The 27,452-nt window shown below is 31.1% G+C and overlaps 3 protein-coding genes and 1 long non-coding RNA gene across 5 annotated transcripts; 1 reads left to right on the plus strand and 3 right to left on the minus strand.

Annotated features, from left to right (window-relative positions):
• Positions 1–803: 803 nt before the first annotated feature.
• LOC121206447 (probable serine/threonine-protein kinase WNK3) lies at positions 804–5,279 on the minus strand. The gene is made up of 8 exons (XM_041077385.1): positions 4,650–5,279; positions 4,425–4,462; positions 3,910–4,137; positions 3,594–3,817; positions 3,336–3,493; positions 2,361–2,544; positions 2,173–2,283; positions 804–2,053 (listed from the first exon to the last, which is right to left on the minus strand). Exons 1-8 carry the CDS (start codon positions 4,734–4,736, stop codon positions 1,164–1,166), a joined length of 1,920 nt encoding a protein of 639 aa, XP_040933319.1. The 5' UTR covers positions 4,737–5,279; the 3' UTR covers positions 804–1,163.
• Positions 5,280–7,244: 1,965 nt separating this feature from the next.
• LOC121206449 (uncharacterized) lies at positions 7,245–8,770 on the minus strand. 2 transcript variants are annotated; one of them, XR_005901491.1, is made up of 5 exons: positions 8,627–8,721; positions 8,318–8,534; positions 8,135–8,227; positions 7,736–7,871; positions 7,245–7,662 (listed from the first exon to the last, which is right to left on the minus strand). It is a non-coding gene; the product is annotated as an uncharacterized lncRNA (long non-coding RNA). The 2 variants fall into 2 exon arrangements; XR_005901492.1 differs by having other exon boundaries at positions 7,245–7,871; positions 8,627–8,770.
• Positions 8,771–16,757: 7,987 nt separating this feature from the next.
• LOC121206450 (protein MHF2 homolog) lies at positions 16,758–19,513 on the minus strand. Its single transcript, XM_041077386.1, has 6 exons — positions 19,230–19,513; positions 19,075–19,123; positions 18,926–18,972; positions 18,817–18,856; positions 17,213–17,266; positions 16,758–17,128 (listed from the first exon to the last, which is right to left on the minus strand). The coding sequence occupies exons 1-6, from the start codon at positions 19,317–19,319 to the stop codon at positions 17,025–17,027; spliced, it is 384 nt and encodes a 127-aa protein (XP_040933320.1). The 5' UTR covers positions 19,320–19,513; the 3' UTR covers positions 16,758–17,024.
• Positions 19,514–22,183: 2,670 nt separating this feature from the next.
• Positions 22,184–26,860, plus strand: LOC107918170 (alpha/beta hydrolase domain-containing protein 17B). Its single transcript, XM_041077387.1, has 5 exons — positions 22,184–22,722; positions 24,356–24,392; positions 24,490–24,726; positions 24,832–24,879; positions 25,914–26,860. The coding sequence occupies exons 1-5, from the start codon at positions 22,421–22,423 to the stop codon at positions 26,475–26,477; spliced, it is 1,188 nt and encodes a 395-aa protein (XP_040933321.1). The 5' UTR covers positions 22,184–22,420; the 3' UTR covers positions 26,478–26,860.
• Positions 26,861–27,452: the final 592 nt, after the last annotated feature.

Here is a 27,452-nt window from a genome sequence, read left to right on the forward strand (position 1 = left end):
GTGAGGGTGGTTGTGGATATTATATATATTATTGGGTTGGGTTCGAATGTTAATCACTGAAGAATCTAAACTGTAAAATGATTATAATATTGAAAAAAATAGAATTGAATTGACTAATTCTTGATAACACATTTTGATGACATTTTTAAAAATGGAAGATCCAATAAAAAATAGGCTTCTACCTGAAAAAAAAGAACAGGTTTCTATTATTTATTACAATTATTTTTTAAAGCTCCACTGGTATAAAAACAATAGTGATTAATTAAATGTAAAATGTAATCGATATAATATACATTGAACGAAGAATAAGAGAAAAACCAAGGCACAAATGAAAAATAGACCCACACATTACAATCATAGATGGTGAAACTTTATAACGAAGTCTAAAGAGTAAAAAGGAAATCAAGGTCCGAGACCCATACTCAAAGAACCCTAGCAACCACCTTCAGTTCCATCATATTTGTAATGTTGGTTTTAATTGTATTTATTTAGATGTATTCCAATTACTAACTTTTACATTTTGACATATTTAATAGTGCAAAAGAAACAATGAAAAATGGAAGAATATATATCAAAATCTACATAAAATAAATTAATCTTTAAGTTTGTATTTAAAAAATAAATAATGAATAAATAAGACATGTGACAGAAATTTCAATTCTACTCGTGGAGATCAAAATTTTCACTATCAAATAATTACCCAATATATAATATATTATTTTCCTTTCAAATATGTATATAACACCTTAGGAACGATGATTAATACGAGCATGATATGAATATACAAACTATCGAGTCCAATGAAAAACAATAACCTCCATACAAAGCATTTAAAGAAAACTATAGAACCGTATGTACACGTATATATGCTCCCGTGTTAGTTATTTAATGAAATATCAAACCAAAAGAGCCTCTAAAAAAGGGGCAAAAGTCATTACTTACAAGAACAAAAACTTACCTGAATAGCTACTATGCAATGTTCTTCAACCTTTTCCTTTAAGCCGAAATTGGTTTCCATTTTCACAAATACGATCTATCTACTTAGCAAGCATGTCCCGAGATAAGATCTCGAAGGACCCTGTTTCTTGTCTTGCCACTAAATAGTCATTTATCCGATGCTCAACATAGCCGGAGACTATAATCAAACTGCAATGTTGGAGAGACTAGAAGTAAATTCCGATTCCGTGTAGGAGTCTATAGGGTATGATGGATGACCGGTTAGTGGTTTGTTGCATCTTGGAATCATATTTGGGAATCTTAAGCTTACACGTAGCCAAAACCTTTTCAAGGATTTCCGGAGGAAGTTCATTCAGAAGGTCAGATACGGTTAACCGGTGCTTATTCTTCAGCTCATCTAACTCTAGTTGCTGCTTTACTAACAAGGACTCGAGATTTTCAGTTATTACCTTCACTTCTGATTCAGTGTCCTTTAATAGCTTACACTTCTCTCTTGATGAATGTGTTCCGTTATTGTCATGAAGGTTGTTGTTCCCGGACACACTCGATTGCATGTCAGCAGGTTGGTTTTCATCTTTCCCAAGGCCATCATCGTCTCCTCTGCCACTGTGATGTGAGACCTCATTTGCCACTTGATCAAGCGAAGTACCCCTGTTTATGTTAGCTCCGCCTTCATAACAATCATGAGATTGCTCATAATGTTCAGCCCAGTTATCCGCAGACCAGACATTTGAGAACCCAAACTTGGACGGAGAGAATCCACCAGCTGCATTGGGTGAGTCGGACCAGTATCTTCGACCTGATGGCAATCTCTCTAGTGAAAGACGACCTCGAGATGAGGTTGGTTCATGAGCCATCAGAGATCCATCACCCTTACTTTCAGAGATATCGGAATATGCAATTTCTCCAATACTATTGCTAGGACTTTCTCGGGAAATCCAATCAGGAATGTGGGATTGAATTTTAGATTCAATCATTGTGGCAATTGTCAGAACATCTTGATCTGTTAAGTCCAACTCCTCAACCATTTCACTAGCAACAGCAATTGCTGTATCGGCTTCGATATCAAATGGGAAGTGGATGTTGCGAACTTGACCTAGGATCATGTTGAAGCTTTCCAATTTTCAATAAGAAAAAACAATTATGAATGTAAACGGATTAAATATTTTCCGGTGGTGGAAGGAAAGAATTATGAAGAACAAGGGAGAGAAAGACCTGTTGAATCTGCTATCCTTAGTTTAAGAAATATCGTGTTAAGGTCTTTTGTCAGACTTTGCACTCTAACATCTAGACTCGTCTCAGATTGAAGATCCTCAGTGGTGCTATCTGCATTTATCATGTGAATATGTGAGGGCCGAAATACTGAAAAGCCTTCAAGCTCGAAAAAAGCTCCTCAATTCTACCTGAAGTTTTGGGATTAAGTCGTAAAGAACGACCTACATTGTCATTTTCCTCAACAGGTTGGAGAAATGGGTCCCGTAAAAGTTCCTTAGCAGACAACCGTTCAGAAGCTTTAGCTATACATTTTTCAATAAATAACTTTACGCCAGGATCAGTCACTTTTGCCAACGATGCAGGCTTTATTCCCTGCCCAAGGAAAAGAACCATGAGAATTGAAAAGCAACGTGTTGCATTTTGCATAAGCATGGCGCATGGAAATAACTACATCACCTAAAATTTCAAGCACTGACATTGATTCTACATAGCAAACTTTGATAAACTGAATTCAGTTAAATCTCTATAGTGGAACATACGGATTTTACAAACCTAACAGCCACGTTACTTGGGACTTGGGATGACTGTATAAATGTCGGATACAAATATGCACCCAACATGGATATGCTAAAAAAATTTCAAGTTTTTTCCACATATTTAGACAATCATACCCGAATATGTGTCGAATATGGGTGTTGGACAAGGGTACTTCAGAGGAAATGAAAAGTCGGAACAACATAACCAAACAATGTTTTAATATTTGGATAATGTAGCAAAAGCCAACATTAGGCTAGAAAATTCCAATAAATAGGAACGGGGGCTATAGTGGTTCTGTAATAAAGAATGAAAACATACTGATATAACCCCTCTGCCCTTGAGGACTTATCCGAGAGGAGGTGATCACGTGACAAGGAGGAGGTAATTGTACAACTTCTTTGCTTATAAACATGAGACTGAACTTCCTTTTTGGAAAGTAACAAACTGTTACTCTAAGGAAATCGACATTTTCCGGGAACCTGTTATTACATTATGCCTAAACTTCAGCAAGGAACAATGTTCTCAAGAACTATAATCAATCAACATAAGGTAATAAGCAAGGCACGGAGTAAAGAAATAGCCGATCCATAACTATATAAAAGAGGGAAAGATCATGAACGCCTTACCGATGTCACCTTCTTGAATATTTGAGCAGCATTAGCACATTCAACGTATGGATACTCAAATGTCACTAACTCCAGCAAACACATGCCAAAAGCGTAAATATCTACAAGCTCGTTGTATTCCTCCTCATAGAGTTCGGGTGCCATAAACTCTGGTGTACCTATATTGAATTAACAATTGCTTTATTATTTTGTTGTATTTAAATATGTAATGGCTCCAAAAATTGTAGAATTTGAAGTTATTAAGGACAGGAACCGCACCAATAACACTATGTGCTGCACGAGCCTGGCGAAGAATAGCAGCCAACCCTAGATCCCCGATCTTCACCTCACCTTGGTTGCCATTCACGAAGATGTTATCACATTTCAGATCCCGGTGAATCACCGGGGGGTCATGACCGTGAAGATAAAGAAGACCCTCTAAGATCTGCCTAGACCATTTCTTCAATGCCCTCAAATCAACATGCTTATGCTTCTTCCTATACCTACACGATCAAACATAAAAACTTCCGACAATATCATAATGAAACACTCAAAACACACACACACACAGAGAATTCAGATATAAAAAACTTACTGCCGCAGTGTTCCCGAAGTAAAAATCTCCGTGATGAAGTTGATATGTTCGTTTTTAGTATCAACCCACGAATTGTAAAACTTAATTATATTCTTGTGCTTCAATGTTTTAAGCAAATGAACTTCAGAATATAAACGCTCCAAATCTTCCGAATTTCGCAATAAATCGGTAATCTTAACCTGATTCCATGCCACTTCTATACCTTCCAGTTCATCAAATGCTCTGTATCTAAATTCCCACAACTTGATCAAGGATTCAACAAATGCTTCATGCACATAAATTAAGCCTCTAAATACCTTTAAATACAAACTAAAACATCCAAAGAAATATATATATTAAATTCAAGTCCATTAAATGCTCTATATCTAAATTTTCAAGGACTCAACAAAAGCCTTATAAATTAGGCATCTATATGCATTTATATACAAACTAAAACAACTAAGGAAACATACATACATGCATTTTATATGTGTGTGTGTGTGTGTATATATATATGTATGTACGAAAAAAGATACACTTTTTTGAAAGCTCCTCTTCCTAAAACCTCCTTGTACTGCAAAATAACCAATCAAAAAGCAACCCATTGATGGTAACATTAAATAAGATGAACCCAAATGCCGATTAACATCAAATATAGAATTAAAACAAACTTTGTTCCAAATTAGAAAAGCTTTTTATTTGAATCAAAACGATAAATTCAAACCAAAAATTGAAAATGAATTAGTGAAAAAGAACTTTACCCGACCATAACGACCCGTTGGATCAATTTCGACGAACTCTGCATCGGGATCATCTTGTTCTTGATCGGACATTGTATCCTGCACCATTCTTTGTCCTTTTTTTTTCAAGTCACTAATAAAAACAAGATCAAAAGGGGATCAAAGTTTAGGTAAATTTTTCCAAATTTTCTTACAAAATCCAAGCTATTTGAAAAAAAAACCCAAGTGGTAATTTCAAAGAAAAAAAAACTTCTGGAATGAAATGGAAATGAAATGAAGATCGGAGAAGGTATCGTTTCGTCAAAGAGAAGCTCGGGGCATTAGGAAACCGACTGGGACTGAATGACTATTGAGGAAATTAATTAAAACAATCTATTTTTTTCAAGTTTTATTAAAATTATTTGTTTTTTATTTTAGTTGGAAGTAAATTATGGAGATATTTTTTTTATTTTTCATGAATTGTTGCCGAAAAAAATTGGAGATTCCAAAAAAACAAAAGGGAAAAAAAATTAAAGAAATTTCCAGAAAAGTCAAAATTTGAGAGCACATGCGAACTGTGATCCCACAAATTTAATGTCAATTTCCCGCTTAGAGTCTGCCATCTCATCATGCATCCCGCCGGCGGCATTAGCGCCTTCTGTATTTTAGGTTAATGTATCATATCGTTCTTGATTTTATCTTTAATATTTAATTTAATACTAGAATTTTTTATTTTTAATTTAGTATTTGAGTTTGATTTTCATGTTTAATTTTGTACCTATATCAAAATCATTTCATGCTGTCAAATGAATGTTTTAGCTACTTAATTGGGATAAAATAATTTAAATATTAAATTGAATATTAAAATTTAACTCAAATACTTAATTGAGATAAAAAAAATAAAGTTTTAAATTGAAAAAACTCATTCAGTGAAGTAGACATGAAAGGCAAACTTAATTGGAAAATATCATAGTGCGAAAAGTGGTAAGCCTCCTTGATCCACACATTAGTATTTTCTAATAATATTTTCATCTATTTTTAATTAATTTAATCACAATAAATAATATTTGTATCAAGTTTAAACATAATATTTACATTGTTTATACTTACTCAACTCTAGTTTAATTTGAAATATAGGTTTAGAATTTTACCAAATTTATTCATATCTTTTAATTTTTTTTAAAATATATATTATTTTTAAATTTAATATTAAATAATATTAAATAATTTTTATTTATTAAAATTTTTTGTAAGAATTTATTTAAAAATTTATATAAACAACTAAATATTTTTTTAATGCTTGCGTTATAGTATTATAGATTATTATAGATTTAATTTTTATATATTATAAATTACATAGTATATAAAAATAACATATAATATAATGTATTACAAACATAGATAATAAATAATGCTTAATACTTTTACTTAGGTCTATTTTTTAGGCTTAATATTTTACCTAAGACTCAGGAAGGATTGAAATCCGCTAATGATGATGTTGAGGGGGAAAAGAAGAAAACTGAAGCTGATGATGAAGAGACAGACGGGAAGAGCTGTAAGTTGATGGTCCATGGAGGAACCTCCAAAATGCGGACAGCAAAGAAATGGAATCAAACTAAGGAAAAGGAAGTCCAGAAGTGGCCTGATGAGAGGTGAGTTATAGTGTTTTTTTTTAAATGGATTCGTAAATATTTATTAAAAATATTTACAAAGTTAGTTATGTGGTTAACTAAGCTTTGGTTAGGTGAATTAGTTTGAATTAAAATGGAGTTTTGATTCAATTTTATTCTATTTATTGTAAAAAACACTGAAAATAAACAAGAACATTGATCTCTTACGAAAATGTATTAAACATATTGATTATATTGAAATCATTTATAAATATGGTTGGTAAGCTATAGGGATTTCACTTCTTTTTGTTATATATGTATGTATTAAACATATTGATTATATTGAAATCATTTATAAATATGATTGGTAAGCTATAGGGATTTCACTTCTTTTTGTTATATATATATATGTATGTATTAAACATATTGATTATATTGAAATCATTTACAAATATAGTTGGTAAGTTATAGGGATTTCACTTCTTTTTTTTTATTTATGTATATATGTATTTAACATATTGTTTTTTCATTTTTCAATAAAACTCTCGGTATTTATATAAAAAAAACATATTGATTGTAGCAAATATATGTATATATGTGTTAAAATTCTTGTATGGTCAAAAGGCATGTGATTCACAATTTCAGCCTCATCACTCTTGCTATGTGATTCAGTAATACTCTCCAACCAATAACATATTTACTAAATCTCCTGAACCTGACATCTCCACGTGGAGCCGATTTCCCCTCCAAGTTTGTGCCAAGCACAATATTCACCATAGGCGGCTCAATCCCCTTTTTTTCTCTTTTTAAGTTCCTTTACCAAATCAGATTTGATTAGTGGATTCTTAGCCTTTACTCCGGATTTCTTCAAAATTTGATATAATGTTTCCTCAGCTGATTCCAAACTTCATTAATATTATCTATGAGACTAGCTTTATACAAAAAAATAAAATAAAATAAAAAACAACACTATAACTCACCTCTCATCAAACCACTTCTGAACTTGCGGTTAGTGTAAAAATAAGAGTGACGATAAAATTAAATATTGTAATAATACTGCAGCATGAGACAAAAAATAAGTTAAACTTACCACATCGTATAACTAAAACTATACGCCTTTGTTATAATAGAAAGTTTGCCACGTGCTTTTCTTTGTTATAAAAAAAAAGTTACCATGGTTGTTTGCCTATTTTGCGGTAAGAAATAAACTTTTGGAGATCAGTATACAACACATATTATGCATATGGGCACTTAAAGAAGAGCGAAGGGAAGATCATAGTCATAGCACCCGACACTTGGATTTATCCAAGTCTCCTCATTAATGATTATGATTTGAAAAGCATTTCTAAGTCATCCTCTGAGCAGCTTCCTTGGCAAGAAGCTTCTCCTTTGCACTTCTGGACTTCCTTTCCCTTAGTTTGATTCCTTTTCTGAGTCAAATGCACCTGACAGCAAAGGAGCATTTAATCAAAAAAGAAAAATAAAACACCATTAATGGGGATAGGAAAAAAAATGAACATTTCTAAGTCATCCTCTGAGCAGCTTCCTTGGCAAGAAGCTTCTCCTTTGCCTTGGTTCTGGCCTGTGATTTGGAGCCCATAACACCACCTCCCCACTTCTTCCTATTCTCCTCATATTTGTCATTGAAGTTTGCCTGTTCCCATTCATATTTACACCATGTTAACCACCATTTCATTTCATTACTATGCTAACATTTATCATGCAATAAACCAAAACTCATTTCCATGGAATACACTTTGATCCTATTAATTCAAACTAGTTGCAATCAAGGGGTATCCTCAACTATTGCAATCAAGTTGATGGTATGGTAGACGCTATCACACATGCAATCATACTCAATGAGATCTTCCATAATTTATAAAATTCAGTTAGAAAATACAGCAGGTGTAATCGTACCTTGATGGCCTAAAGGACTCTGCTGAACTCCAACTTATCCTCATTCTTAACTGTGGTCAAGCACAAAACGGCAGCAGTTTTCTTGTGAACAATCTGCGGTGTTAGGCATTAAACACATATAAGTAAAACCAACTCGGCAAACTCGATGATCTGCAAAAAAGAAACTGAAAGAAAAAACAATACCGATCTCAAACGAGATTTCCCCTTGACAATGCAGCAAGGGACCTCCATCTTTCTGCATAATGCAGGGAGCCACACTACCAACTCTATGGGATCCACATCATGAGCAATAACAACCAATTGAGCCTTGTTCTGCGCAAGCCAGAACAATGAAAACCATTGCTTTTCTTACTTCGAAGTGTATAACACAATGGATAAACTGATGAATTTAGAGGACAGCCTGCTCAATAAGGTAGGTAACAGTTGTGGTGACAATTTGAAAAAGGAACAACAAATAGAAAGAGAAGAACCGAAATGAGGTTTTAGAATTACCATTTTTTTAAACCTTCTTCTTCCAAGCTTTCCTAAACGGCGGAGGAAAACCCTACAAAGAACAAAGCAATTACGGGGGCTATATAAGAACATGAACAATGTTTGGGCCATTGTTACAAATTGTGGGCCTCGTAGGACTCTTTTCACATTTTGCAATTTTAAAAATATATATTTATAATTGTATTTTGCTTTTTTCTTTAATAAGTGTATTTTGAGTTTTTCATATTTATATAAATTTTGATATATTTTGTATTAATTTTTTGAAATGTCTAATGTTAAATTTGTTTTGATATTATTATATAATAAGGGTAATTGAGTTTATGTCAAAAGTTACATGTTATTAATTTAGCAGAAATTTTTTTCTTTTTTGAGTTGATAATTATATACAAGTAGGAAAAAATTTACTCAGTTTAAAGATTTATATTAGATACTGTTGAGTATGACTCCTATTTTAATCAAATTTGAGAAATAATCTTTTAGTTAAACTCTGTTTATTTGATAAATATATATTTTTTGTATTTTTTGTTCTTTTGTTATTATGGTAAACTTATCTTTGCAAGTAGTTTTTTATCCTCTTTGAAGGGGTTTTTTCACGTTAAATTTGTGTGTTCAATTTCTCAATTTCTTTCACTATTTTTACTTATTCGTTACTTAATCGGGTCGATCCCTAACAGATACACTTATTATGGGTATAATATCGGTTGAAGTTGTTGGTTGTATTAAAACACATGAATCAAAATGTATAAATCAAGTCCTATCATTATTTTGATTGAATTGTGAGCTCGTTGATTTATATGTCTTAAAGATAATCTGCATTAGATTTAAGCGAACTTTTAATGTCTAATATAATAGATAGTTTAAATTAATATATAATTTAATGGATAGATTTGATGAAAGTACATTTCTATTAAATAGGGTAAACCACATTTCTCGCTATTCAATTATTATTAAGTTATAGATATTATTATTAACTTTCGTTTTAGTAAATTTGTTATTAGTCATTGACTGAATAATACATTTCCTTATTCACACAAGAGTAAATCTAATTTTTAATGTTTAAAAATATAAAAATAAAAAAATACATAAATTTTAAAAAAATCTAAAGTTATATGAAATTTAAAAAAAATCTTTAAAAAAAGTCAAATTATATATGGAAAAACATTAAAAAAATTATAAAATTCATTTAAAAATACTATAAATTGTTATAAACTATAAAACTCTGAATCCTAAATAATGCAAGTTAATTAGAAATTCATTTAAACTCCATTTCTAACCCTAAATAATTTTTTTTTGAATCAATCCTAAATAATTATTAAAATAGGCATAAAATCAAATGAAAATCAGATACAAAAGAAATAAGAGTATACAAAATGCAAATAGTTGGTTACTTTGGATATACTTGATTTAGCCTTTCAAAAGCAACAAAAACAGATGCTTAACTGCAAATATTGTGGAACATCATTCACAAATATATATATATATGATGAATTAAGAATTGGTGTGAACTATGCAGCTTAAGGCTTTGAAAGGGTTTAAAATCTTGCACCCTACTCCAAGTCATGAGTCAACTCTTTTGCCACCACCTTCTCACTATATTCATATATAAAAAAAAATTGGTTTAAATAATAGAGTTAAAAAGTCAAAGCTTTAGAAATTATGCTATCTTAAATTGAAATCTTATTATTGGTGTATTTTTAGATTTTATCAACTCTTTAGCATTTTTTTTCTTCTCTTGCCTAACAACATGTGGTCTTACGAATTTTTTTTGAAAAATATGTAAAAGAATAATTATATATAGGGTAAATTACATGAATTAACAAGTCTACCAAGTGGATTACGAACATGTACTTTGTTAGATTTGTAAAATAAATCTGAAATAAAACTTAATAAATCAGGATCTATCATATCAAATCATCAAGAATAAATCAAGAACAAAACTAAATGCAGAAGCGTACCCAAATCCATGAATTCCTTGAAATCTACGGATATTGGGAATTTGATCTTATAAATTAGCACATAAGAAATTCAGAAATTATTTGCTCTCTCTTTCCTAAGGATGTGATATTAGAAAAGATATTTTGCGTGTAATTTGGGATCATAACCCTAATATTTATAACGGATATTAGTTCTAATTCCTAATTAACTCATCATTAATTAGAATTTGATTAGAACTCAATTAATAAAGTATCTACACATATTTGACCCATACTTTATTTAATAATTAAAGCCCAATAAAATTTTAACCAAATAATAACATGTAATTACTCTTATTATATATCTGATGTCCATATTTTTCAACAATCTCCTACTTGGACCACATGTATATATTAATTACTCTATAATTACATGTCATTATATGAGCTCAAAAATTTACTATCATATCCAAAAGGCATTTCGAATAATCTTGTCCATTAATTATGTTAACATAGAATCAAAGCGACTTTCGTTACATATATTGTAACTAAATCATCCTTAATCATGTATATTAACACAACCAAATGACATAGATCAAGTATGGATGTGTAGCATGGAAATTACATGCAATATGATCTAAACATGTTTATTTCCAACTTGTCCTCCTTAAACTTAGTGAGATCAAATCTTACCAAAACCAACGTGTGAATAAACAAAAAAAAAATTATTTCTACAGAAAATAAACTTAATATCTGTAAACTGAAATAATTGAAAATGTGTCTATAACATAAAAGCATTCAAAAGTACAAACTCCCATTAAAACCAAATATCCTTAAATGATATTACACCCATATGAGCAATGTGCTCATGAAAAAACTTGGGTGTAGTCCCTTAATAAGCGGATCTGCAATCATTGTGCTCATGAAAAAACTTGGGTGTAGTCCCTTAATAAGCGGATCTGCAATCATGGAGTTTTTCCTAATATGCTTTATAGCCACCTAATAACTCTGAAGTTTTACTTTAACAACCAAGAACTTAAAGTCTATGTGTTTTGACTTTGATGTGCTCCTGTTGCTATTGGAATAAAATACTGCAATTTGTTTTCACAATTTGCACCTTAGTGACAAATCTTGTATCCATAATCCATCAAAATCAGAGTCTGTATACCTGATGATCTCTAACTTATTAGACTTCCAATATGTGAGCATGTAATATTTTGTTCTCTAAAAATATCTTATAACTCTCTTGGATGCTATCCAATGGTCCAAACCAGGGTTGTTTAAAATATCCGCTTAACATCCCAACAGTGTACACAGTATTCCATTGTATACAAACCTGAACATACATTAGACTTCCTACTACTAAAATGTAAAAAAATCTTATGCATTTTTGTAATCTCAAAATCATTCTTAGGACATTAATTGAGACTATACTTTTTATTAACAAGCAGTATGCCATTAACATATAAAACCAAAAATAGAACCTTACTCCCACTAAATTTATGGTATATACAATTATCGACAAAATTCATCTCTAAACCAAATGAGATAATCATTTGGTAAAATTGTAATACTATTGACGAGAAGTATGCTTAAACCCATAGATGAAGTTCTTTAATTTGCAAATCATTAACTTTGCATCATTAGACACAAAGTTTACTAATTGCACCATATTAATGTATGATCAATGTTGCCATTGAGAAACTATTAACTTAATATTCATCTGGTGCAGCTTAAAGTCAAAATATTTCACTAAAGCCATTATAACCCTTTCTCTAGTGGATATTTTTAATAGAATTCATTTTTGAGGTTGTTGAGTTTGTTCTTCTGGAACAATTACCTTATCTTGAATAATGAGTTGTTCAACATTGTCTTATTCAAGTTTTAGATTCATTTCTTAATCAATGATAGGTATGAGAACCTAAACGTCATCAAAAGTGATTGTAGGAAATGAGTTATAATTCAATTAATCATTAAAAACAATGTCTTTTAACCTTATTTCTCCCTCCAAACTCAACATCCTAAAAGAATATTATAAACCTCGTCTTAAAAATATCCCTAATTGTGGGATCATAAAACTCATAGCCTTTTGATCGCTCAGAATTTCCTTAACCCTTAAATTTATAGACATCAAATAAGTCAAAAGTGAGGTCATTTCAACCTTATCGTTTTTAGCAAAATGTTTTTCAATTTCATAAAGAAAACGTTGGCCTAAGTAATCTTTTCAGATTCTGTGCCCCTAAAGGCTTTTGAAATGCTGTGCTTTATGATCATTAGACTCTTGATAATAGATGAGCCATCGGTTTCACCCATATCCAAATCCTCAACAATTTCATCAGCGAGCAATTCCCATCAAACCAATACAAAAGGTTGCCGCTCAAATATTCAAGTGATGCTACCCCAAACGGCATACTAAGGCAGTGCCGTCATCCACAACTGAACGAGATGAACTGAAAATCTTGACCTCCGTAATCACGGAGCTATTCTTGAACCTCTTTGGGATGAACTCGTCTGGTTTTTCCCACTATCTAGGGTCCTTTGAATTGTAAAGGAATTGATGAAAACCGTGATATCTGAAGGAATATAACGTGTGGGAAAATGATACCGTCCCAAAAAGAGCTAAACTTTAAAAGTACCCAATGTATTTTTGACGAAGAAAAATTGAATGGTATTAGAGTTGCGAAAAAACCTCCTATGAAGAGGTGATAGAAGGTTTTGGTGGAAACTTGATGAAAACAAACTTTTAAATAAGGATGCCCATAGCATCTAAAGAGGACAATGCTGATTTGTTTAGGGGGTAATGATGGATCTCATCTGCATAAATTTATTAGATAGTCTATAGAAATTTTAATTAATGTTGACAGATCTCTTGAAAGTGCACTATTCTGGGTCTGTTGTGCCTAATGAAGCCTCAATGTGCCCTTGGTGACTTCTTTCCACACTTGGCGGGGCATTGTTCACACTTAGTGGCCATCGTCCGCACATAAGTGTGCTTGTTTCGCATCTTTGGGTACATCACTTATAAGTGAATCATGACATTCTCCACCACTTGATCTAGTAATTTTAGCTCACCCATCACACCTAACAGACCACCACCAAGCCACACTTCAACCATTTTCATCACCACAGTAAATCCTTTTATAGAACAATCCCCATTGCCAACCTTAAAACCAATTACCCGTAAAATCAATAAACGCAATCAAATTAAAAAATGTAAAGGATAAGCCCTTTTGTTCAAACTATGACCTGCAAATCAATGAAAGGATCAGAAAAAAAAAAGTAAAAGAAAGTAAAAAAGAAAAAAGGAAGGGCAGACTTTTCTTGAATCTACCGTGCATGGCGCTCCAAACATTTATCTTCCAATCAGAATGGTTGAAAGGAGAGCTCGACAAAAGGAGCGATATACCATAAAAACAAGCCAATCTAATGGCTAATGGCCATATGGTGAAAGGAGGTTAGCTGCTATGTTTATTTTACATTTAGGGAAATTCATGATTATTTTGATAAATGGAAGACATATTCAAAAATATCGTGAGAAAAAAAGTTTAAAGAATGAAGTTTGAGTTCCCTCAGCCACTAGTGATTCCAACCGACACCGTAACCCGCCATCAGAGTTGATGGATTCTAGGTCTAGGGTTTGGTTTTTATAGAGTATAGAGCATTTAGGTTAAAGAGAAGAGAGGGAAGAAAATAAAGTGAAGAAGGGACCGAGAGAGAGAAAAAAAAAATAAAGTGTATGGCTTACATGTATAAAAATAATAATCTCTTATATAATATATTATTTTTAAGTGTTAAATGAGTTGATTAAGTATTATCTCAATTGTTATAGATATTGTGTAGGAGTATATAAATTCGATTGTGCTGAAGCGCATTATCCTTCCTATTTATGAGTTGGAGATGAGCAGATGAGCTATGGGTAATTCTAAATATTGTGCCAAACAGAGCAGATACGATCTAAAAAATCTATATTGAGATTGTTCAAAACAAAAACATTACATTTTTTGTCACATCAAACTTCTGTAACACTTCAAACGTTGGGTAACGTCCCAATAACCAAAATGTTACAAATTTATAAGGTAACCAAATCGTAATAAATTAAACATCAATAACAAAATGTAATCATATCAATGAGGTTCAAGAGAAAATACTTAATATTTTGGACATCGACAGCAACCAAGGGCTCCCGATTCCCAATTCTATGAAGAAAGCTTACTGTGGTGTCGCACTGGATTGCACTGCCAAGTACTTGCCGAAGATCCAAACATGTACGCCAAGTACTTGGAAATTGTGGACAGGATTTGGAGGGGCCGGATTCAAGATCTGGAAAAATCTAAGGCGTCCGATTTGATTTGTGAACATCTGAGAAACCGTCGATTACAAATAGAAGCTACTGCCATCGGGGACAAGTAAGTTATCCGTTGTTTAACTGAAATGACTACACAAGGTAGCGCCATACTAGCCTCAAGCATTATCTACTCGAAGGGTTTGGGTTAGTGAAGCCGCCAGTCCTTGAAGAAGCATGCTTGAAGCTTGGGAAGTACTCTAAATAGTTTCACTATGTATGCAGTATTGCTAAATCTAGTTTTAGATATCATTTTGGAATCATATGTGATTTTCTAATATAAACCTATGGAAAATGCTATGGTATTGGACTGCACTTAATCCTCTATGCATGCTGTATGGTTAAATATAGTTCTAGCTATCATTTTGGAATCATATATGATTTTGTATATAAACCTATAGTAAATGCTATGGTATTGGATTGCACTTAGTCATCTATGTATGCAGTATGGTTAAATCTAGTTATAGATATCATCTTGGAATCATTGACGATTTTGTTTATAAACCTATGGGAAATGCTATGATATTGGACTGCTCTTAGTGCTCGTTTAAGCTTTTAAGTCAATATTAGAAATTTAATATGCATGATAACCCAGAATTAGAAATCTTGAAGCAACTAGCTAGGAAATTTTCAAATAGGTTTATAAAAATTACTAGAATGGTCAAATTTTAAGGCTATCAAATTGTACCAGAGTTGCGATGAGATCTAAATAGGAGGTCGAAACATATGGTAGTTGCCCTCTTTAAGGGTGACAGTCTTAATGGCTACGTATTCAAAGAGGACAATATCGATTTGAGTGGGAATATGATACCATCACAAAAAAAAATCTAAACTAAGGGTACCAAATGTATTTTTGACGAAAGAAAATTTGAATAGTGTTAGAGTTGCGAAGAAACCTCTTATGAATAGGAGATAGGAGGTTTTGGGTTGGAAACTTGATGAAAACACACTTTTAAGTGAGGATGGCCCATAGCATCCAAAGAGGACAATGTTGATTTGTGTGTAGGGTAAGATGGATTTCCTCTATATAAAATTATCAAATAGGGTTTATAGAAATTTTAATTAATGTTGACCGGTCTCTTGAAAGTGCACCGTTTTGGGTTTGTTGTGCCTGATGAATCCTCCCTGTGCCTTTGGCGGCCTCCTTCCACACCTGGAGGGGCCTTTGTTCACACTTGGTGGTCATCATCAGCACATAGGTGTTCTTGTCTCGCATCTTTGGGTGCATTACTTACGAGTTAACCTTGACATTCTCCACCACTTGATCTAGCAATGCCTTCTTTGCTAGGAGAGCTCTACACTCAGTTTCTCGAATGGTCCCTTTGCCTGTTTCGTAAGTAGCTCCTTTTTGGTTGGGGCCTCGACTCCATGTGGTCTACCATTAGCTTCTTGTGATCGGAGTTGTTGCCTTGATCAATGGAACTCTAACTCTCGATCTCATGTTGTCAGGCTGCCTCCACTCCTTTAGTTGCACACCAAAAGGGTTGAACCTCTTGCCACAAGGTTTAGCATTCCTTTTGGTGCGTTATCAGTCTCAACCTCAAATGCAACTCAACCTTAGAACTCTTGACTTCATAATGCCCAATACCCTTGGCTCGAATCATGTTTAGCCTCCCCACTTGAAGCTCTTCTTGCTCTCTACGTACCTTCGAATTCACTCTTCCAAAGGTTTTACGATCATTGATAACTTAGTTCTAGTGGGGCACTAGAGGGTCCATCGTCCAAGAAGCAACTTAGGTTCCTCACCTAGATTATTCTAAAGCATTCGTAAGGTTTTACTCGGACACTTGAGATTTTTTTCTTGAAACAGCAAATGAAATTTAGTAATTACGTAATTGTAATAAGTTAGGAACGAAACAGAAGCTGTGAAATGAAAACATAATTGATATTGGGAAGGATTTAGTATTTCCTATTTATAACTTCTATAATTTTGTAAGAATTTTTACAATAATTTATTGAAAATATTATAGTGCCATAACAAATTTAATAATTTTAAGTAACATTAAAACTCCGAAAATAAATCTCCAAAATTCAGTAAGATTTTAACATATCTAAAAAAATTGTAGTGGGTTCATCTATACAGCAGAAGAAAAAGGTCGTTATGTATATAAAAACCCAAGGCAATATAATTATTAACTGTACCTTAAAAATCAACAAATAACTGGGGAAGAACTCTTTCTAAATGAATTGCTTCAATCTTAGTACCACCTTCTGCTTCAGCAATCGTAGCAGCTCGTTGTACAGTCTCTGTTTTCATATATATATATATATATTAAAATAAAATCTAATTTAAATTCTCAAATAAACACTAAATTTTGAAAAAGAAAAAACCTGTAATAAAAATTCGAAGAAGTTCGCAGCTCAGCTTTAGAGCATTCGGATTAGCTGCAATTAGATTTATATTTGTTTTATCAATTTCGAATTTTTATGATATAGGAAATTATCTCATCGAACTATTGTCTAATTATTTCATGAATATTGAAAACATGTGACTTCGTTAATGTTGAGATTGGCTACACTTATAATCGCTTCACTTTTGTTTACCAAATAATTTTAATTTAATAGTGTAAAAATATGTTGTAATCTAAATATGGGGTTATGGGATCAAACTTGAATTACATTACCTGATCAAACTAGTAATCTATTTAGTCGGAAAGGTGTATATGGAATGTTGAACAATCAAAAACCGCCTCAACGAATTTTTTTTTTCTAAATATTTTTTTTATTTTGACTTGTAATTGTATATAATAAAGAGGATTTAAAACTCTCAACTTTGCATAAAAGATTATAACATTAAATCACATATAAATTTTTACCAACACTATTTTAATTATTTAACTTTAAAATAAGGCTTATATGATAAATTGATATTTAAATTATATCTATTTACTCAATTTCGTGATATATGTTTGGTTCAATTGAGGTTTTTAGATTTTTTGAATCATCCATCATAATTTGATTCGGTTCTTGATTTTTTTATATTAAACTTTTTTTATTTTTTAGACTTGTTTTGAACAAATGAACTTTGTTTTGTGGATTTTGAATATTATTTAACAAAATTTTAAGCCTTTTTTCATAAATATATATTTTTTTAAAAATAAAAATTTTTAAATTATTTTCACTATTTTAAGTATAAAATATTTATTTTTATATAAAAATAAAATTATTATATATTAAATAAAAAAAAAAGGAGAAATTTTCAACTTCCATTTTTATAAACTGTCCAAATAGGTCGATTTTTTTTATTCAGCCCTCAGTTTAGCACTTTTCTTTTTCCTGGTATTCAAACCTTTTCCCCCACCTTCATCTAATTAACTATAGTCAATGATAACACTTTGCTCGTTGATCGAGCATTGACCAATCAACCTCCACCAATTTTTAATTTTTTTTTGAAATTTTTGAAATATATATTCGAATTATTTATATTTTATATGCTTTTTATTTTATATAATTAATCAATTAAAAAAATAGAATTTTTAGAACGGAATTGTATATAATTTTATAATTTATTTTTTTAATTTATGTATAATTCAATTTTATATAATCAATATATTATAATAAAATAAATTTTCATATTGTACCCAAAAAAGATTCATCAATATTCTTTTTGGATTTGTATATATTTTTATTTAAATTTTATAAAAAATTACTTGTATATATTTGGAATTGTTTTACGTAACAAGATTTGTGTGATTTTTGTGCCATGCGAAAGTTTTTGATTGGTTAGAATTTTTTTAAGTTTAAGTATATTTTTTATAAAAAACATATTTTAGGTATTAATTTATTATAACCCTTTAAATATATGTAAAAAATAAAATAATAGTTTCAGAAAATGGCGCCAATCGAAGCAAGCATTTATCGTCACCATTTTCTTTTAAATTCTCATGTGAAATCTATGAGATGAATCGGATTATTTTGGATCTAGAATAAATTACCGAATGTGGGTCGAATCTTCTTAGATGTTCCAGCTCCAATCTAAAATAAAAATTTGAAATTCTTAGTGAAAAATATATAGAAATCTGAAAGAAAAAAAGATGTAGGTACCTCGGAATCCATGGCGTCGGTGTTTTGAAATCCGATTCCTTCACGCTCTGCAAATTTAAATACCAAAATCCTTTAGTTTTTAAGTTTCGAATTGATGATAAAATGGAAAAGGTGAGAAAAGGGTGAGATCGATGGAGTCGCGAAGAAACCTTGAGCTTTTCTGATCCAAATCTGCTTGAAAATGGCTCTAATCAAATCCTTACAAAAGAAAAAAAAAGGATATATAATGTCAAGAAAATTGATTCAAATAAGAAAAAAGAAAAGTAATGTGGAAATTGATAGAAGAAGAAAAGATTGGATTTACTGGTTCAAAAATTGGAGTTTCGTTTTCATCAATGGCGGAATCGATTTGAATTTGTTCCTCGATTTTGCATTTTCGTCGTCTTCTCTCCATTTGAATTGGGTACGGTTAGCTTAAATTGATGGTTTTCAATAATTTTTAAAAGATATAAGAAGGGAAGACGAGAACCGCCATAGCTTAGAGCTTAGTGGTAGAGCGTAACTCTTGTAAATAGAAGGCCCGTAGGTTGATTCTGCGTAGAAAATAGTTCCGAAAAGTTTCGGCTTTTTCTTTGGTTCTCAAAAAAAGAGTTAATTTCTAGATTAACATCTTAATTTAATTTTAATGTTTAAATTGGTACTCAAACCAAAAACATCATATGATCCAATAAATGTTTAACATGTGCTCTAGTAAAAGCAAATATAGGTACTAAATTGGGATAAAAGAAGTTAAGGTACCAATTTGAATATTACAGCTAAATTTAAGTACTTAATTGGGATAAAAGAAAACTAAAGTATTAAATTGAAAAAAAAAATCTGATGTATCAATGTCAACATTAAAATCAGACACCAAATTAGTGTATTAACCCAAGAAAAAAAATCTTTTTGGTTGAAATTGTAAAGATTTTGATTAGAAATTTCATCCGTATTTCAAAGGTTGGTGTTAGTATATTTTAGAGTTGAGTTTAAATTAATGTTTTTTAATGATAATAATAAAATAAAAGATTGTTTAATAATTTCGGTTTATCAAATTTGAGCTATTTGATTTGAAAATGAAATAATCAATAAAAAGTATTGTTGAAATTACTAAGAGTTGGATTATATTTTATCTCTTCAACTCAAAAAATGAATAAAATAGTTATTGTAAGCTATACCAATGAGCAAACAACTCATTCAATTAAAATTCCCAACAATTTCTACTGTTAACAATTGGTATAGCTTCGGCATTTTTCGTATTACAATAATATTTAAGATAATATCCGGTGGCGAAACGAGGGATTGGTAGGGCTTCGGCATTCTTTAAAATATTTTTTTTTTCCTTATGAACTTTTTAAATTTTTTAAAATTTTAAATTAGTAAAAGTAAATTTGTACTTTGACCTCCTTAAAATATAAAAAAATGATTTAATCATTTAAAAATTATAAAAATATAATCTATTAAAATGATGAAATTGTATTTTCCTATCATAAAAATTATAATCTAATTTCGGTCTCCTAACAAAATTTTTAATTTCGCCCCTGATAATATGTTAATAAATTGCTTTATATATATATATATATTATATGTTCAAAATTTGATTTTGTGTTTACCATATATTTTGTTGAAAATTTTAATATATCCTCTTCAAAATTTTGAAGATTTTAATTATCTCTTTTTCTTAATTAAGTTTTTTTTTTCAAAATTTTCTTTAATCTCATCAAAATTTTTAATTAGAAACTCATTTTTTTAAAATCTCATTAAATTCTTAATTTTTTTTTTGAAAATTTTAGTTAGATGTAAAAAATTTAGCTTCAAAATCGATTAGTGAGTAAAAATAATTTTTCAAACAATTACAAAAATAAAATCTAAAATAATTTAAAATACAACATACAAAAATTCAGAAAAAACCAAACAAAATTCATACATGACATAAAATCAAAGACAAATGTAAAAGGGGCCTTGGCTTCTAAAAATGGATAATTATAATTTTTCCACTTATAAATTATTAAATTATAAATTTATACATAATAATATTACACTAAAACCCTTTATATATTTAAAAATCTTAAATTAATATAAAATAAAATTATATTTCAAACGTTTTAAAAATTTATAACTCAATTCTAAATTTTTAAATTTCATTTCTAAATACCTCTAAAAGAAGTAAGGGTACACGTATCACAATTATACAAACAAGCGAACACCTGCGAGCTTACATTTATTGAATCACCGCCGTGCCCATAAATAAACTCTGAGTTGACATTAAAAATATATTAAAATTTTTTCCATAAAAAATCAAAATCAAAATAAATAAAATGGTCCCCCACCTTTTGTTGTTGTAATTGCTACAATCGGAAATCATATAGCCACGTGTAAGAAAAATGGGACAACCTGGGTGAAACCAGTTTTTTAATTTAGAAAAATGTTAGTTTTTGCATCTTTTGTTCTTCTATTTTTCCTTTATTTCATTTAAGGACTCGATAGACTTTGTTAATTTTGTCAATAAATTTTTTGTTGTTTAAAAAAACATGAAAAATAAATTTTTAGATTTTTTTAATATAATAATATATTTATAATTTAATTTAAACAGATTCTTTTATTATGTCTATAATCAAAGGATAATTTGATTCTAAAAATTTAATTAACTCTATAGACAAAATAATATAAAAGAGATCCTAAAGGCTAAATATCAAAATAATATAGAAGAGTTTAATAGCAAAGACAATAAATAAAAGTTGAACTATTTATCTAAACTAAAAAACCAACATGAAAGTTGAGTGATAAGAAGCCCCATACTTTTAAGTAAAGTCTTGAGTATTGTGAATGAAAAAAATTATCAAGAGTTTGCCACCCGTTTAAAGGATCAACTTGACTAGCCAGTTATTATATATTAAAAAAATGATTAATACAATATTTGATATATGAGTTTGGTTTTAATGTTAATTTATTTCATGAACTTTTTGTCTTATTTTAGTACTTGAATTTAACTTTGTTTTTTCAATTTGATCCTAAAGCATATTTCAAATATTCATTACGCTATATAATGCTGTTTGGGCTAGGCACCTAATTGAATATTAAAGTAAAATTTAGATACTAAATTAAATATTAAAACTAAATTTAGATACTCAACTGTATATTAACCCAGAAAAAGGGGAAAGCAATTTCTAAAAAAAACCCCGCCACATGAATTTAAGGACAAACACAGTTCACACACGCTAAAGTAAGGAGTACGGACATCTATTTTTAAGTGACAGCGCGGTGATTTTATCACTGCCTGTCTCTATCTCTCTCTCTTTTAGTCTTTACTAAGCAGACGCCAAAAGAAAACATCCTCTGAAAAGGAAAGAACAAAGAAATTTATTTTAAAAAAAGGAATTTGAAAAAAAAAAATGTTCATCGTCTTCTTCTCCTCAATCTTCTTTTGATTCTAAGTTTCAATCCAAAACCCCAATTTTATTTTTTTGTGCAAAAGGAAGAGAAAAAGATTTTGGGGGAGAGAGACTTGAGGAAGTTAAAATGGGTGGGGTGACGTCATCAATGGCTGCTAAGTTCGCCTTTTTCCCACCCAGTCCGCCTTCATACAAGTTAATTAAGGATGAAGAGACTGGGATTTTGGTGTTGGACCCTTTTCCCCACCGCGAAAACGTCGACGTTTTGCGTCTCCCTACTCGCCGTGGCAATGAAATCGTGGCCGTTTACGTTAGGCACCCCATGGCTACGTCGACCCTGCTTTATTCTCATGGGAACGCCGCTGATATTGGCCAAATGTATGAACTTTTCATCGAACTCAGCATCCACTTGAGAGTCAATCTCATGGGGTATGGATTTACTTCTCTCTTTTTGCAAATTTTGGTCTTTTGTTTTTAATCAACATGTTTAGGTTTGTGAATTTGGTTTGCAAATGATTAATTTTTGTTGCTAAGGTGTTCATATTTGATGAGTTTTTTTGGGAAAGTTTCTATTTTTTCTTTACTTTGTCTTTATGATCTGATCAAGGGTCCTTTTTGTGTAAATTACTTATTTATTGAGCTTCAATTATACCTGTTTAAGTTGTTCATAATCATAGTTCAGCTGAAATTCAGTATTTGAAATCTTGTGGTGGTCAATTTCTTAATTCAGATCTATTTTCTCAAAGGTTATTGTGTGTGATTCTTGTTATCGACTCGAAACCCCAAAAAACCAGTGTAGGAAGGTGGTATCCAAGTAATTTTAGTCACTGTCTACCCTGCTTTCATCCGTTAAATAAATGGCAGGATGGTATAGAAGGGCAAATCTGAGTTGTTCTTGTGAGAATACTATCGATTTACGTTATTCGGGTGTGAGTCTCGGGAATGTGTTCCTATGTTCAATTATTTCAAAGGTTTCCTTGTATTTAGAGCATCTTTAGAGGATCGTATTCCTGTTCACATGTCTGGATATGCATTGAACAAAAGTACGGGTCAGAGCAACGTAGCTATCAACTAAGGGTATATATACCTTTTAGCCGGTCGAGGTTTTCTGAATGTTCGGTTTTAGATCTAGGGTTTAACAGAAGCCAATAGTTTATACTATGGTTATGGAGAATTTGGCAGTTGTAATTGTCATGTATGAGAGAAAGGCAATTTTTTCTATGAAAAATGCAAATTGAGGCTTATATACAGGGGCGAATCTAGAAAGCTTTTTTAGGGGGACCGGAATTGAATTATAAATTTCTGAAGGTCAAAATATAATTTTATCATTTTTAAAGGGGCTAAAAAGATATTATATTTTTTCATTTTTGTGACTGCCAAAGTGCAAATTTACCATATATTAATTTATAATTCCAATATTTATGAGGGGACTGAATTGCCAAATTTTCATCTCCTTTAAATTTGCCCCTGCTTATATAGCTTACTCGTGTTCATATATTCCACTGTATTGTTACTTAAACAGTTCTAATAGACTTGCCACTATGCTGTTCTGACTCTATATTTTTCTTTAAGTACCTGTATTTGACACCCATGTCTAACACATTTGAACACGGGTACGTAGATACAAGGACGAAGGGGAATCAAAATTAAATTTTAAAGGGGTTAAAAGTACAATTTTGTCTTTGTATAGCTTGATATTTTAGAATTTTAAAGGGATTAAACTGAAATTTTTTTCATCTTGTTGGGGGGGGGGGACAAAGTGTAGTTTTACCATTAAACTAACTTATAATTTTAAAAAACTCCAAGGGACTAACCTCCAAATATATGGGAGAACTTAGGAAAAAATTAAGATTATCTGAGTCTCACGCCAGAGTTTGAGTGGCCCAGACTTTCAAGTAGAAGAATATAGGTCTTTGTTTTGGTGTTACATTACTGCTTGTGCTTCACCGACCATGAAATACTTAATTATGCGTAGTTTATAAGACTAATTTGTGAAACTGGTATTCCCTCCCCCCCCCCCCAAATTGAATATTTGAACATAACGAATAAAAACCCTTTGCAGGTACGACTACTCTGGCTATGGACAATCATCGGGAAAGGTAGTTGTAGCATGATTCTTCTACTCGTAATATGTGTCTGAATTAGATGTATCTGTATAGCTCTCTCTAATGTTCATATATACCTACTTTTGTTCAGCCAAGTGAGCAGAATACGTATGCAGATATCGAAGCTGCATACAAGTGTCTTGAAGAGAATTATGGTGCCAAGCAAGAAAATATCATCCTGTATGGTCAGTCTGTCGGAAGTGGCCCTACTGTGGATCTCGCTACTCGTTTACCTCGATTAAGAGCTGTTGTTCTGCATAGTCCTATATTATCCGGGTTAAGAGTCATGTATCCTGTTAAACGCTCTTACTGGTTCGACATCTACAAGGTTCTATTCTGCTCTCTTATTGTTTCAGTTCTATAAATTCTGATGTTTGAAGCATTTCTATTTAGTTTCATTGTGTGCCTCCACTTGATTTACATGGATTTGCAGAATATCGACAAAATCTCATTGGTGAAGTGTCCTGTGCTGATAATCCATGTAAGTCTCCAATATCAATATTTTGCATTCATTAATTGCATGAAACAATCATGGGAATGCTACTTATTTTTAATTAATTGTTACATGCTATTTGCTTTTAGGTTTTTTTTAGGTATAATGATAAATTTAGCTTTTAACATTTACATTTTCTATCAATTTGGCCCTTTTTTAAAGCTAAATTTGGTCATTAATCATTAAAAAGGAGTCAAATTGCTTGTCTTTAATAGAAATGCTTTTAACGATGCTGGTGTGGCAGTTCACGTGCACTTTGTGCTAACATGGCGGGTATTTGTCTTATCTACCATGTCAACAAGTAATTTAAAAATGATAAAATATTTAAAAAAAGTTAATAAAAATTCAAAAAAATAGCATAGAGTACACGTGAATTGATATGTGGGTTGTCATGTTTAAAAATTTAACATTTTAGTCAATATTTTTATTAAAAAATGTATTCTATTTTTTCTTAAAAGGTTGATGGTCAAGTTTAACTCTTTTTAAAATGTTGAGGGTCAAATTTAGCTCAAAAAAGGAATAAAGGTCAAATTAATAGAAGATGTGAACGTTAAGGGTTAAATTTGACATTATGCTTTTCTTTTTTTTATTATCCTCAATTAGTATAAAACCTGTGTTATTGTTGGAAGAAGGTACTAGTATGTTACTCCAAAGTATCCGTGTCCTACACATAAAGGAAAAGAAAAATTGAACATACTCATGTCGAATACATACCCCATATAGGGTACTAATATAGTAAAGTTAAGATGATGATTTTGAGAAAAAAGTGTAGGTTTTAATTCGAATGCAATTAAAGAGGAATTGGATGATGAAGCTTTACTCTTAATTCGAAAATTTGATATCAAATGGTCATGTTTGCTTCTTCAACTGTTCGAGATGTACGCGAGAAACTTGTTGTGTGCGCGCTCTTTTGTGTGTGTGTGTATGTATGCATGCATGCAGGTATTTATAAATTACAAGGAATATCTACGATGGGCAACTGGCATTAACTTTGGTGATTTCATACTGGTATCGGAATTTAGGGAACTAATGATGACGTTGTTGACTGCTCTCATGGGAAGCAACTTTGGGAACTGTGCCAAGAAAAATATGAACCGTTATGGGTGAAAGGAGGAAATCACTGTGATTTGGAACTGTACCCGGATTATATTAGGCATCTCAAGAAATTCATCTCAACAGTTGAGAAGTCACCTTCTCGAAGAAATGCTTCTCGGAAAAGTACAGATGGTATTGAACAGTCTAGGCAAAGTACTGAATATTTTGAGGCTCCGAGAAGAAGTATCGACCGCAGGGAGAAACCAAGGAAAAGCACCGATACCCGGGACAAGCCAAGGAAAAGCACCGATACCCGGGAAAAACCAAGGAAAAGCATCGATAGGCCTGAAAAGCTGAAAGTTCATGAGCACAACAAATTCAATAACATGGACAAGCTTGAAAAGCTTAGAACATCACTAGACCAGATGGAAAGGATGGAGAGATCACGTCGAAGTGTGGAATACCACGAGAAATCTCGGAGAAGCGTCGACCTTCAGCTAGAGAAAGGAAGGAAGAGTTTTGATTGGATAGATAGAATTCCAGCAGTTTAGACGCTCGTAAAAATCGGGTTTACTGAGTTCTTCGATCTGAGTGGGTGGAAGGAATAGAGAAAAAGCTGAAACAGGGTAAAAAAAAGAAAAAAAAGAAATGGTGGGATTGTTTTGGACTGATAACTTAAATTGTTTTTAGAATTTGTATTTTGAATCTTCGAAAGCTGCACGACGATGAAGGTGTTTTACGGGTTGTAGGTGTCGCAATGGTCGGACAAAATATGGTTACAAAAGTAGGGTTTGGTATATGTTTTAGATTTGTTGATCTTTGATTTTGAATGAAAAAAAAAAGAATCTAACCTGCATGTTCATGTTGTGGAAAACTGAAAAAGCTTGTAATTAACAACTATTGTTTCACTATAATTTTCAGATTTTGTTGTTTATTAATTGTGTTATAAACTTGGTAATTTAGGGGTTAAAGGTATAATTTTATAATTGTATTACATAATTTTTAAAGAGAATAAACTGAAATTTTATTATTTTGGAAGGGTTAAAGTTTTGAAGTGATTACAACTTTTCCCCCTTCCTAAAAAGCATCCGCCAAAACCTGAAATAAAATAAAAAATGATCACTAAGTTTGGACGCTACATATAAGGTTAAAATATGGTTTAATTCCATGCATTCATATATTTTAAACTTAGTTTTTATATTTTTCAAATATAAAATATTAAATTTATTTGTTAATATAGTTAGAAATTTCTTTTCTTAAATTCTAACGCTTTTTTTTTACAAAATTATAAGTCAATTTTTTTTATTTCAAACACTAAATTTAACAGAAAAATTTTAATAGAGTTAACAATTAAATCTGAATTTTGAATTCTGAAAAATAAAAATAAAAATAAAAATTTAAGAAATAAAAATAATAAAATTAAATTTCAAACATACAAACAAATAAAAAAACCTGAAACATATTTTAACTTAAATATAAAAATTCACTCAAAATTAATTATTTCACAAATAAAAAACATTTAAATT

The sequence above is a fragment of the Gossypium hirsutum genome, chromosome A09 (genome assembly GCF_007990345.1).
Source record: "Gossypium hirsutum isolate 1008001.06 chromosome A09, Gossypium_hirsutum_v2.1, whole genome shotgun sequence".
In the NCBI taxonomy this organism is placed as follows: Eukaryota; Viridiplantae; Streptophyta; class Magnoliopsida; order Malvales; family Malvaceae; genus Gossypium; species Gossypium hirsutum.